Below are 14293 nucleotides of genomic sequence, written 5' to 3'. Positions count from 1 at the left end.
AAGGAATTTATTTAAATATTTTGGAATTGAAGGTTTAAATAGTTGAAACTAAGATAAAGGAAAAAAAAAAAGGTACGATACGAGTTCTATTAACACGTTCTACTATCTTGATGTCACATCATTACACCAGATTAATGAAAGTAGGATCAGCTCTTGATACTCAAGTAATTTGGGTTTCTTTGACATGATGTGACCTCTGGCTACTGATTAGGGTACTGGTTAACAGTTTGTGATCTTCTCTACCATATGGAGACACTGGTTGAATAAAAAAGTTAATAAATCCAACCTATAACCTGAGAGCTTGCCATCGGTGAAAGATAATACAAGTGTTGTGTATTGGTTTTTTTTTTAATTTACAATATACTAAATAACCACAAAACAGAAAAATTAAAAAACAGAACATGATGGAAATGTTTTCCATTGATTGTTAAAATAATTCCATATCAACAGCGAAGCTTACATATATTTTAGATTTAATACAAAAACGCGAAATATGACGAGGGGGTTTTCAGTTAGTTTTTTCCACACTGTTTTAGCTCGTAAGTCAGAAATTAAAGAAAAAAGTATTGCAAGATACTGAAATATTTCATGAAGAGTTGTATTATTCAATACTTGCTTAATTACAATTAAAACAAAAGTAATTACGCAAGTAAGAACGATTCATTTTAGATCTAATAATATTTAATGTGTATGAAATGTGCCTGTATGTCAATGATAAACTAAATCTCCAAGTGTTCTGTTGTTGTTTGGAAGAAACAGGAAGTTACCAAAAATGGTTATCAATTCTATAAAAATCACATCGGCAGCTAAACGTCAGCATTTTAAGTCCTGCTCAGCTTCTTTTTTTGGAATGCGTGTCTTTTGTGAAGTAATATCTGCAGTTATTAATCAAAGAAAGAAAAAATCTCAGCCTCCTGAAAAAAAATCCATATCCCTGGCACTGGGCTGTTCTGCCTTTGTTGATGTCAGCAGTCGGAGCTGCTTCGTATGCAGCCGCCGTGTGAAGTCTGTGAACCTGCAGCAGCGGCACGGTTCCCGTCCAAAATGACACAACAAGCGCTTCTCATCATCTCTGCCTCTCAGCTCTGAAATATTGATCAGTGCTCATAATAAACTTGCAGTCCGGCCACTCATCAAGGCGTCTTATTTAAAGAGGGAGGGACAATGAAAACTGCACAGTCTAAAAAGTAAAGCCGAGTCACTTTGTGTCCTGAAATTCTGCTTCCGTTTCAGGCTATAATAACAGCAATGATATACTCAACTAACTGAGGCCCCGTTTACACAACACTACTTTAAAGTGAAAACGGAAATGGTGCTCAGAGCCACCGAAAACACAATTTTCAAAATGGTACAGTGTAAACGCCAGCGTTTTCCTGAAACTAAAATGCAGAAATGTTATCACTTGAAACGTTTTCATGTGAATGGCACCTCAAGTCATATCCTGCAAGTTTAAACTGAGGGCAATAAAACCCTTGATTAGATTTCAAAGGATGAGATATATACAGTACTTTGATTATTTAAGGAAACTAACAGTTTCCAGCAATATCCAAGGATGTAAGGTGAAATAAAAAAATTGACACTTCTAAAAATGTACACACACACACACACACACACACGGTACCTCGTAGAGATCGACCATGACGTTTCCCTCCAGGCCCATGCTGCTGACCACGTTCTCCAGAGCCAGCGTGTAGAAGACCCCCGACGTGTCCGACACATACAGGTTGTAGGTTTCGTTCTGGTTCCACTCCTGGACTGCCGCCACCACGCGGTTTTCGTCTGTACTGATCACGTGCAGGTCCTGAAAGGATAAGGTCACACTGACATTAGTTCATTCACTGAACGCAAAAGTTTCAGTTGGTTTTCTGGGAGCACTGCTTGCTCTGCTGTGATGAGAATTAACCAGAAAAATAAGGGAAACAATTGTTCACAATTCATGTTGCTGTGAGGAATGAAGGATATACCTTGTTTTAATCCAGTTATGGTATAATATAATCTGCTTTACTATTTACACTGTAGGTGGAAAAGAAACAATGTTCCTCCTCACAGTCATTTCACCAGCAAAAGTACCTGGCCACAATGAAAGAATAAAAAGTTCTATTTTGAAAATGTGCATTCAAAGTTTCATTAGTCTTTATCAAGTTTTGCTTTGAAAAATGCTTAATTTCAATCAGCGCTTCATTCCCATGCTTAACTTTCCATAAGGTCTTTTCATACACTGTCCTGCCACTTGGCATGAAAATTATGTCGCTTTAAACCGGTCCATTGGGGACCACTAGTCTAAAGCACAGAAAACCCTAGCCAATAATGCAATAACACAACAATTTGCCAATAATTTTCCAAAGATTTAACAACTTTCCAATAAAATATTGACTTGCTTATAATATAATATAATTTGCATCATACATCACATCATAACGTAATAGCTTGCCAATAACATAATAGCTTGTCAATAACACAATTTCTGGCATTATTACATTCAAAATTGACCAAAATATTACTGTATATTCAGATATTATATTATTATCCATCAATACATTGTTGTTTGCTACACACTAGCACTTGATGTCATGTGTGGTATTTTTCTAAGTTCATCATCCACCAAACACAGGCAAACCAAGGGCGCAAGATATTTGTCTATTATCTACATTTCAGAGTCTCTTCCTTCGACAAACTAAACTCAATATGATCTTAAATCAAGTGGAAACCAAGTTGAAATGCTTGTTTTTATTTATAAATATGGTATACAACCAACTGTAACACCAATGTATTCAAACTACATTTACTTATCCAATAGCTCATACAGTTGTCATCCTTATAGTTGTAATCAAGTAGTGGTTTTTTTCCCCAGTGACATTCACATCACTAACATTTGTGAAAAATTAAATTTTCCATTTCAGTGAATCAAATTATGGCTAATGTCTCAATAAGTACAGTAAAGTCCTTCGTCGTACACATGCTCTTACACTCCTGCTGGGTTTAATCATCTTCAATATTCAGGATGGTTGCGCTGTCTGTGTTCATGTATTTTAACAAAGAGGTTGCAACAATGAGCAGCAGCACGTCGGGCTTATTGGGCAGAGATTACACGGCTCAGACGCTGCGTGTGCGGCGCCATGCTTCATCCACCTCCGACTGCGCCTGAACCTCCTCACAGTGAGCCCACTGCCACCCGGAGCCCCGAGCCTGATTGAGTAAAATGTGTTTAATTGTGAAGGGGGACGTGAGGAGCGAGGCTGTGTGCACACAGAGCTGAATTAAATAACAGAGCGGCAAAAGATGGCTGAGTGACTCCTGATTTGTCCGTAAATGACAAAGAGGGCGTCATGCAGAGCAGCGAGGAGCTGGTGACTTCAGCTCCGAACAGCAATCAGTGCGTCAAACACATCATTAGGAGTATTTTGAAGGCGTAAAGTTCAGGCTGATCAAACTATAAAACACACGGGGAGAGAAATTTGTGGTAGGTCTTCTGTTTTTTTCTTCCAGGAACGTCTCCAACTCTTCTTCTATATCAAGCTTTTCCACTTTTACAGACCAAGGTGATTTATATTGTGATCAATAATTCAGTCATTCACACACCCTGTACCCTGGTGACAGCACTCAATCCATCCACTTTGGGAAAATACTGAGTTCACTGTGGGATGGGAATTAAACCTACAACTGAGCAAACATAGTGGCACAATGTCCCTGTTTTATGAACCTCTCATGATTCCTTTGGTCCTGTATCCCTCCTTGACCCATCCGTTGTTCACCCATTCATCAAACACAGGGGTGTCAAACATAAGGCCCGTGGGCCAAAACCGGCAAATTGTTGTTAAGCAAATGGTAAGAATATCAATGAAAATTATTATTTTTAAACACATTTTCTAACAGTTGTGGAAAGAACACAACACTGAGACTCAAACTGACATATTGGTGATTATGGCACGAAATGTACATCGCTCATTGATAGCAAAATAGCATTAGCTTCAAAGTAAGAGTGAGTTTTCTTGATATTTCACTGTATTTTCTTCCAGAATGTCTCAATAAAATTGGTTTATTGTTGAGATTGTTGTCATTTTCAGTAAATTGTTTATTTTTTGCAAAAATACTGAATTGTTCCATTATGTATGCTCTGCACCACAACATACAACATTTATACAATTAGCTTATGGCACAATTTCACTGCTCTAGCTCACTCAAGAGAAAATTGGGGTCCATGTAGCCCCTGAAGAAAAATGTTTTTGACACCCCTGATCAAAGTCACCTCTCATTCGTCCAGTCCTCAGTTTTATTCATTCATTTCATCCCCTCCCACATAACTCATTCATCAATCCCACATCCATTGTCTGTCACTTATTCCATCCACATATCCTCAGTCTGCTCATTGTCACTCTTCCTCACTCACTTGCCTCTGTTTCCTTCATTTGTTTCCAATTCGTTCACCCAATAACTCTGCCACCACATCCCTCATGTCACCAATCCATACCCGATACACATTTTACCAAAGCATCATTCAATTCATTAATTCACAATGAGCCTGCCTCATTTTCTCATCTTTCCATCTCTGTCCTTCCTCTACTATCCCTATTTTCATTCATTCATCCTCAGATTGTGTCCTCTCATCCATCTGGATTATTTTTCACTCATAACTCTATTTATTAATTCATCCTCATCCTAAATCCCTCATCATTCATCCCTTGTTTCGAGCATTTATCCACATCTCTTATCTCACCCATTTATAAAATTACCCATTCAGCCACATCCCTCATCCAATTCAACCACTCATCTACTTCATTAATCTTCATCCACACCCTGCAATCCTCATTTCCTTCATTCAGGCTCACTCTACATCTGTCCCCTTTCCATGCCTGGTTTCATCCATTCACCCTCATTCATCCTTTGTCTCAACTTGCATTTTCCATCTCCCAATTTTTGTTTTATTCATCCTGTCCATCCTGCACTAATTCCTCATTTCATCTATCCACGTTCACCCACATTCTTCCCTCTGGTCATTCCATTCAGTCTCCACAAGCCGCCATGCTACCATGCCCCCCTCCCCCGCCGCTTTTCACCCAGTCATCCTCCGCCAACATCCCTTCCTGGACAATCATCCATTCACTGTTTTCCTCTCAATTATCATCCCTCATGTCATGCGTTCATCTCAATCCTGCATCCCTCTCAAATCTAATCCCATCCAAAACCCCTTGATGGATTCATCCACTCATTCTTTCCCCATTCTTTCCATTCCACTCATCACTCTCACTAATTGTTCCTCATCAATTCCCTTTTATCGATACATTTCATTCCCTCTTTTCTTTCAGCCACGATCATTGGCTTGCTGAATGACCCACTGTGATGGATCCCCACCTCCACCTCCCACCACCACAAATCGAGTCTCCTCCTGCCGAGTCAGTAAACCTCAGTCACCCTCGACCAGCCTCATCGGACACATCTTCAATCTCCTCCATTCAATAATCTCCCCATTAAACTCATAAACTCACTTTGCTGCGGCGTGATCTTCGCCACCTATCTATCCATCGTCATTGCTAACATTATTTGCCCCCAGGCGGTGGATGTGTTACCTTGGGGAGGGTGTACTTTGGCAGTTTCATTGGGGTGAAGTTGTCTCTTTTAGCCGACACGTAGTAGACCGGCCTGCCAGCAGTCGACACCTTTGGGAGAGAGAGAAGGAACAACATTTGAGGAAACGGATGAAGACTTTTTCCACAGTCCAGCTCCACATAATGTTCCACTAATAACAGCACGGCTGTAAAGAGTGACCCACACCGCCTCTCGCACCGCACACTCCTCTAATGTGTTTCACTGAGAAAACTGGACAATTACCCACCTGGACAAACACATACTCATCTTGCACCACCAGAGAATTGGGGTCAATGTAGCCGGGGAATGGTTTGCCCTTGTTGGCATCCGTGCAGTTCTGCAGCTTGCAGGTGACATAGAGTGCCTCTACTCCCACACACACACACACACAGAGCGAGAGAGAGAGAGAGAGAGAGAGAGAGAGAGACGTCAAGCCATGGCATCAGCAGCTGTATTAGCCAATGAAGAAAGGCAGCCTTCACCCGGAGCCAGGCGGCCTCTTTTGGCCTCCTGTATTACTCGCGCCAATAAAGTGGTCCCAGTGAGGGAGGAGCCAGGTGGAGGGGAAGACGGATGACCGGAGGGGCCAATTGCTTTCTTTGCCTTCAATCGCAGCTTGGGGACAGAGCCTGTCCCCACATGTTAGCCTCTGCCAAATATGTGTTGGCTCCCTCCAAGCGATCATGATCAATAGTGATGGTCTCTGGCTGAGTGAGCGTAACATCTGACACGGCCGATACGTGTTTGTATGATTGGCTTTTCTCTAATGTGTTGGCTTCAAAGACCAGCACTCTGGCAGAAAGGTGGCACCGATACTTACAAAGCTACATGAGAGGGGAAAAACACCAACAAGTCCTTCCAGTATGTTCTTACTCGCCAAATAAGAGTTAACATTCACATCCAGCCACAAACGTACCAGATCCGTGTCATTAGCGAGGTAAAAGCTTCACCGCAGATGGAAAGAACACTCAACAGTACCTCGGGAATGTTCTGCATCAATACTATTCAAACTGTCAGCAATAAGACAATGTCCTGCATGTTATTTGACAGGTTTTCCTTATTTGTATCACATTGTTTTTCAAGAATCAATGAAAATTATGTATTAACCTTCACATACTGTTCAGGTCAACAGCAAAACAATAGTTTAATAGAAAATTAATCTAAAAGTAGTACAATAATTCATCTAAAACAAGTCCAAAAAAACCTCTCAAACTGGTCAAATAACGAGTAAAAGCCAATGAAGTCAACAGGTGACTTGAAATGGGTCCAAAAACCAACTGAAAACCAATCCGACAACTGTCCGATAACAGTCCTACTAATGTCAAACCAACAACTTATTCAAAACAGTCTTATCAAATTGTTTTAGACAACCTATCGCAATCCAGATTGTTGAAGGAATCTTGTATACTCAAGTAGAATTCTTTCTTCCGCAACATCCTATTTCCAGGAGTGGTGGGCGGCCACAGTGTGGTGCCTGGGGAGCTTCTGGGGGGGGGGTTGAGGGTCTTGCTCAAGGACCTGTCCGCTGACGGATTCAAACCTGCACACTTCCAATCCCAATCCCGGCTGTCTAACGTCCAATCAAGTGGTGTGAAAAAACATTTTAGTTCAGGGGCCACATGCAGCTCAATGTCATCTTGAGTAGCCTGGACTGGTAAAATAATGCCATAATAACTGTTAAATTTAAACTGTGCCACCATTGCCACAAGGGGTTTGGCTTATCGAACCTGTAATTTTGGCATTGTTCGTACCATCCCCTAGCAAGCTGAGCTAACCAGCATGCTAGTCTAAAACAAGTTAAAAAAAAGAGTCTAAAATGTCATCAGCTAAAACCACAACAAAACAAAATCCATTTTGATTTAATTAGTTTCTGCTTTTCTGTCACAGTATTATATCAATATCATCCGACAGTAATATCCTGTTGCTGGTGATTGTAGCAGAGGTGTGATACTCCTCTATAATCTGCCGCCACAGCTCCACGGTTGAATCAGGGGGCTTTTTAAAAGTGTTGTAATGTATGCATTACTTTCCCCTCCGTTGTCACCGTGTTTCCACATTACCCTTCAGCTCAACCGTCCACCACCCTCTTGGCTCCTCTCGGCTGCAGCACAATGCTCACTGTACAGTACAAAGACTCAGAATTCAATTACTCACGTCCTTCAGAGATGCTGGTTTCCAGGTGAATTAGGCCTGGTTCTTTGTCCAAACCCATTTTCGACCTGAAAGGGAGACAAATGTGTTTCAGGAACATCACGATCAGTCTCTTTACCTTCGGGCGGATGCTGCCTGACGTCGCTGGTGTCCGAGTCCAGACACATCGCACACTGCAAAGTCACACTTATTTATTCGGATGGAGAGAGTTAAATCAACAGCAGCGGTGGTGAACATTAGCATAAAGGAGGCCACGGCGGTTTCAGGGTCATTTGTCTTTATCGTTGTGTAAGGAAATCAGGGCCTGGGATTTTATGTTTATGTCTAAATGCTCGGAGCCCCAACAAGGTCCTTCCTCCTCCAGAAAGTCGGAGGTTTTCCTGACATCATTAGCACAGGAAAAGCCATTGATTTCCTGGCTACAGTGGGGATGCCCGCAGATGGAATAGCATATAATCATTAGTGCATTAAATATGTATTAAAAAGACTGAGGGATGAGAAGCGGAGGCTGCACACACACACACACAGAAAGGAGAAAGTGTGGACAGGTAGCACACACCCATGGCGGGAATGAAAAGCAGACACAATGCGACAGAGACCCCTTCCAATCATTATACCCATCGCTAGTATTGGTGATTTCCCAGATGAAACACGGCTGTGAATAAGACGACCTACTTATCCTGACCGCATTTCCATTTTCTTCTGAATAATCCATCCAGGTGGCGAGCCGTGCAGGAAAAAAAAAGGATAATGTATGATCGCTTTAAACTTCGAGATTTTTCTTTTCTCGGTGATGGAAGGGACACCTTTAGCAGGCACTTTGTGTAACACTGGCCTGGACAGTCTCTGAGGAGGGGAAATGGGGAGAAATGGGACTCAGTCATGAGATGCAGCTGTTGACTTTCACACAACATCGCATGCAGGCAGAGCCAGATGTTTGTGCAGTGATTTCTAATGTCACATGCAAATGCAGACACAAGCAAAACTCATTGATTAATCTTCCAAAGCCATGCACGGTACTGAAAACACAGCTGTGTTATTGTAGTGTTAGCATTAGTTGAGCTGTCTGCACTGTGTGGGTCAATCTAACAAATGATTCACTCATTAAGCTCAGCTGAAGTTAGATCAGTAAATGGAAGGAATATGCTCTATGATTCGGGGAAGATGTTGATACAAGCTAATGCTACTTACACTCAGTCCTGCTGAAAGGAACTTGAAAGATGGCCGAGTCAGTTCAGGATTAACGATATATGAATTTTCCAGGAAACAGGAGTTCAGCCAAATAGTAACAGAGCAGCTCTTTATTGAAGACACAATGTTTAGATGACGCTAACCCAAAAGCTAATAGTCGCTCAGAGGAAGCAGCTCTGCAGCTTGTCTACTCTTTTCACCTGAAATAACGAGCCCGGTAAGACTAAAGTGACCCAGACCCTGTTCACACATTTTCAAGTGAATATGTGAAACCCTTGTTGAATTTTGGGTGTCCATTTACACGACAACGGTGCTTTTGGAAAAGGTTTCCACATTAGAACTTTTTTGAAAATGCTCCGTCTCCATGGACAAGTGGGGAAAAAATATGTTTTCAGAAATGCTGCTACTGCGTATGCATACCAGGCACCTAGTAAATAGTTCTTTTGAAAATGTACGACAACATGGACAATATCAACAATGGCGACCTCGAGAGTGTCATGACTCCCTGTCTGCATTCTCCTGGGACTTGATGGTTTTATAGTTGATAGACATTGTTTTGTAAATATAAAACCTTTCTGAAATGAAAACACAATAAAGATGCATTTCACTTGAAATATTGTCATGTGAATGAGACTTGCCTGGCTGATGACAGATTTGCAATCACTTCCTTGGGCATTACTGCACACAGTGTTAAAATGACAACTAATTAGTAACGTCTCACTGCTAACAGGAGTGATGAGTCAGGAGGTTAAGAGCGTGTTGACGTCTCCTCCTCCTCCTCCTCCTCTTCACATGTTTGGTGGCTCCATGACCTGGACACACCAGCTCCCTGTGCAGCCTTATTACCAGAACTTCTACCACACCTACTGCACACAGCACATCCCAAAAATAGCTGCTCAGCCTCTGCAGCATCAGCCTGCAGGCTGCCTTCACTCCTGGCTGCCCAGCTTGTTACCTCAGTTACTCTGCAGTTTGTGGAGGTGAACGCTTTTTGTTATGTGTGAGTTACAGTGTTTGTGTGTGTGTGTGTGTGTGTGTGTGTGTGTGTGTGTGTGTGTGTGTGTGTGTGTGTGTGTGTGTGGTGGGGGGGTTGTTGGGTAGACTGGACAGACAGTACCCGTGTGTGTGTGTGTGTGTGTGTGTGTGTGTGTGGGGGGGGGGGGGGGATAAAAAACACTGCAGATTCCGAGCCTGTGGAGCTAAATGTGCCAATTACACATCCAGAGAGAGACTTTGCACCAAAGTCCAAATGAGAGCTTGTGCTGTGGCTGGAAGCCTTGCTGAGAGGATTCGTTAAAACATCTCGGGGTTCTTAAGGGCTTGTTTCATCCCAGAGGAAAAAACCACACTCAGACTGCCGAAGCCTCTCCTCTTGCAGCTGTCGCTCACATAAAGTGAGTGGACGTCACCGAGGACGATCAGGCATGTCAGACGTATGAATAATGAAAAGGCTTAAAAACCTTCCTGGCTCAGCTGCTCCTCGCTGTGAAGAGAGGCAATGACGCGTTCTGTCCTGGACACTCACAAAGTCACAACTACTCTTCATTTGGCTCGCTTTAGTTTTAGTGATACCTGTCATGCAAATGTTCTGCAGCGATGGAGGAAATTCATTATCTTTGTGTCGTTCATACATCCCACCACGGATCATTACATGCAAAAAAAAAATGTAATGGTGTTTGTAGTTACTGGTCAGACAATGTAGCTTTAGGTACATTTTTCAATGAGTCTCCTGACTGACTGCAGTATCACATGTTCAAGTTAATACAATTCATCCACCTCTGACTCATTGGAATGTTCATACAAATCTGTGTGCAGCTTTTAAAATCTTGTTTTTACAGGATTAAGCCAAAAACCAAATTTCTTCAAATAGCTTATTTAAAATATACTCCAAAAAGCACCAGGTTCATTTACTGCAGATGTAGGAGAGGACAATGTGGAACATTAACGTGACTGTTATCAGCAGCATTGTGCAAGTTATTGAAACTTCTTGACTGTTGAGAGTCACTTCTTTAAAAAGTGTTATTTTACTTTGAATTGATAGGAAGTCAATGCTTACTGTATCTTAATCTTGGCCGTACAGCTATATTATTGTAGTTCATTAGGTTTAGCTGATGTTACATCAGTTATTGAGAGGAAGATGCTCTATTCTCTGATGTTACATCAGTTAGTGCCTCTAAGTTACTAAATCCATAATAGGAATCAGTAACTACCTCTTCACATCCCTGTTTATGACACATATCTGCTTTACTTCCTGTTTGCTGCTTGATAGAGGTCGATGTCTTATCATTAACCTACACTGAAGCCTGGCACCAGAACTCTGGGCACCATCTCAACTCGGAGGTCCTCCAACATCTCCCGGCGCACCACAGGTCTTAGTCTGAGGGGTGGAGGATGTGAGGGGAGGCTCTGCTGCAGCCGGTTCACACTAACAGACAGACCGCACTGGTGCAGTGTGCACTCTGTGACGGAGGTGTCAGAAGGGACCACGCGGTCCGAGTTATGTGTCCTCTCAGACAGCCTCTCCCACACACTCCATGACGAGGAGCACCGCCTCAGACTCTCTTCCGCCTGTGGCCATCAAACTTTTCTGCAGCTCCTTCGCACTGTCAGAGAGAACAAGTCGATACGCTGGAACCTCAGACTTTACTTCACTCCCGGCAGCAGCTTCTTATCCCTGTGATTAATTACAATTTACATTTTCAACATTTGCCACACTGAGTTGACACCACAGGACAATATTCTTGTGGAATAACCCAACTGTGCAAAATGTCGTGTTTATTTATTTAGTATTCCCACTATAAATTTAAACCAATAAATCATCATCATTATGTAAATGCCTGTATTAAAATTAATGTTTTAGAAGTTACTGAAAGTTAGGACTCAATTATACTTGCAAGTTATATCTGAATAAAGTTATCAAACTAATTAGTGGTAACAAAAAGTAGCTGGTAAAGTTACTCTGAAGCTATTCCTGCAGTGTGTCCTGTACAGAGCTGACATAGAATCATACAGATTAGCTGAGCTGTCAGTACTGTATAGGTCAGTATAATGACCCATTGCGTTCAGTTGAAGGAACATCAGTTAGTGGGAGGAAGATGCTCTATAATCTGGATTTCATATGCAATAATCAATATTGTCAATCGAAATAAAAATACTTAAATTCTTCCAATGATTCTCAAAACGGCCCTTTTTTCCTGAATTATTTTGCTTCTTATCCATACCATTTTCAACACTACCATACATGTTATGACTCACTCTCTTCAATAAAGTACATTTTAATTCTGCCAACAAAAAAGTGAAGAAACAAACCATATGTTTGGATTTTAACCACTTTCATGTCTTGAAGGTCACCAAAGCAGGCAACATGGGATTCCAGCAAATAAAGAGTGATCGTGAGATTTGACAAGATTGTGCAATCATTTTGATGTATTTCTTTTTTTTATTGTCTGTTTGTTTTGTTTCTTTCTTTCCATGTTCAAAATAACGATACATCAAACCAATGTTAAAGGATTGCGCTTCAATGCATTCTAAGAATAGCAGATTAACCCAAATGCGACATGAGGAAAGCATCACGTTTCATTAAAACTGTTTAAAAAATGGCTTTTTAAAGAAATACTTCAGCTTTAGTTTATCTTAGATTAGCTCCAAAGCAATTTAGCTATTTCGTGAATACATGGTGCACACTTAGGACATTTCATTCTTGCGCAATCACATCGACTCGCATACATCGTACACTGCGATTCAGGTTGTTTTCATCATGCAGACTGCACGCAGCAAGCTTCCTGTTGTGCTCAAAGTTTATTTGATGTAAGTTAGCACCGCACTAATAAGATTGTTAAAATCACACAGTTTGGAGTGGTCATAACATCACAGTGAAGCCAAACCCCGGTAGACGCAAACACTCTTGGAACCCCCATCCCGAGAGAATATCAGAGCCTCGAGGTTGGGAACCACCGTCTCAGATGTTTAAACGGATTTTAACAGTTGGATTCTTGTCCAGCGGCGTGCACTCACCAGTAGAACCGATTGGGGGCGACCCTCTCGTGCACCAGCTGCCACCTCCGTCCAAACTCCACCGAGCTGTAGAGCTGCAGGAAGACAAGCAGGAAGCAGTCAGTGTTGATTCACACGTCGATGTTCACAGCCGGTCCGAGTCGTCGCTTCGTACCACAAACAGCCATCTCACTATAAAAACGCCGTGTTTGTCTCTGAAGTGCTACGAGTTTGCTCAGGACTTTTCAGCGGGTTTTTGTTTTCACACGTCAATTTACTTTGCGCTTCAGTCATCCGTTTAACAGCGGCGCCGTGATGAGGAGTGGGAGACGGGCTTCCTCACAGCTTCTAAATTAGATTAGAATTTACATAAGATTCAAACGCAGTGGAGGAATAACACGGCTTAAGGACATTTAGCAATACAAGCATTGTCTGCCTTCCCACACGGCTCCCCATTACAGCGAAAGAGCTCACAGCGGCTCGTTTCGTAAAGACGCTCAAACAATGAAACTAACAATGGAGGTGTACGTGTGTGGTGTGCTGTAACCAGCCTGTGAAGAGAAATGAAGAAGACAAGTTACGACCAGGGACAAGGTCTGAATAGCATTCACTTTGTAGTCAGTCAATAGATTGATTCCCTCACATTAACAGGTGGAGGTGCAATGTGTGGGGGGGATTAAAGTTCATGACCCTAAAAAGATTTAAAAAAATATATAACGCCCGGTCTGTGGCTCAAGCTCTGCCCCCTTTCCCCCATCTGCAAGTATACATGACACATGCCTGCCTCATGTCAAGTAGTCATGGAATGCATGTTAATGCATTTCGATTTAAAATATGACAGAGTACAATGTTTGCAGATGACATAAGAATGAGTAGAGAGCAAGCGGAAAACAACCAGCAGAGAAGTGGAATTAATGGTCCCATATTATGCAAAATGTATTTTACAATAATTTTCTAACTATTAATATGTCCCCAGAACATCTCCATCACTTGCTGGCTCCACCTTTTAGTGAATATGTGCACATAAAGGCCAATCAGAGATTTTCCCTTCATGAATTCACGCGGGGAAATAACCAACCCCTTTAGTGGATACTACTATGACAGGTAGATGTGCTCTGCCCTCTAAAGTTAAGAGCTGGCGCCATTTTTTTCCTCCTCTTTAACGCTACAGGATAACTGCCTTTAAAGGTACAGACACAGAAACAGCCTTTTCTCAGTAGTCACTCAACCGGAACTGGCTGGAATTCAGGACCAAGGCTGGTGTGACAGTAGAGGAGGAGGAAGAAAAGGAAGACAGAGGTGGATGATCTCTATAGAACCCTGCAGGAAGCCGCAGAAAGTCAAATAACATCCATTCTCAAAAAAGCAGTTGCAC

General features: G+C 42.0%; 1 protein-coding gene across 3 annotated transcripts in view; it reads right to left on the bottom strand.

Annotated features, from left to right (window-relative positions):
* sorcs1 (sortilin-related VPS10 domain containing receptor 1) overlaps window positions 1-14293 on the bottom strand; it is a 194518-nt gene that overhangs the window by 42976 nt on the left and 137249 nt on the right. For all 3 annotated transcript variants that reach the window (XM_080518788.1, XM_080518789.1, XM_080518790.1), the window contains exons 5-9: window positions 12940-13013; window positions 7738-7802; window positions 5831-5949; window positions 5565-5654; window positions 1622-1801 (exon numbers count right to left, since the gene is read on the bottom strand). In XM_080518788.1, the coding sequence (XP_080374914.1) occupies window positions 1622-1801; window positions 5565-5654; window positions 5831-5949; window positions 7738-7802; window positions 12940-13013 (528 nt within the window). The remainder of the gene's footprint in view (window positions 1-1621; window positions 1802-5564; window positions 5655-5830; window positions 5950-7737; window positions 7803-12939; window positions 13014-14293) is intronic.

The sequence above is a fragment of the Blennius ocellaris genome, assembly GCF_963422515.1.
Source record: "Blennius ocellaris genome assembly, chromosome: 3".
Taxonomy (NCBI): Eukaryota; Metazoa; Chordata; class Actinopteri; order Blenniiformes; family Blenniidae; genus Blennius; species Blennius ocellaris.
The sequence above is the reverse complement of the archived record's forward strand: the minus strand, read 5'-3'. Positions and strand labels throughout refer to the sequence as shown.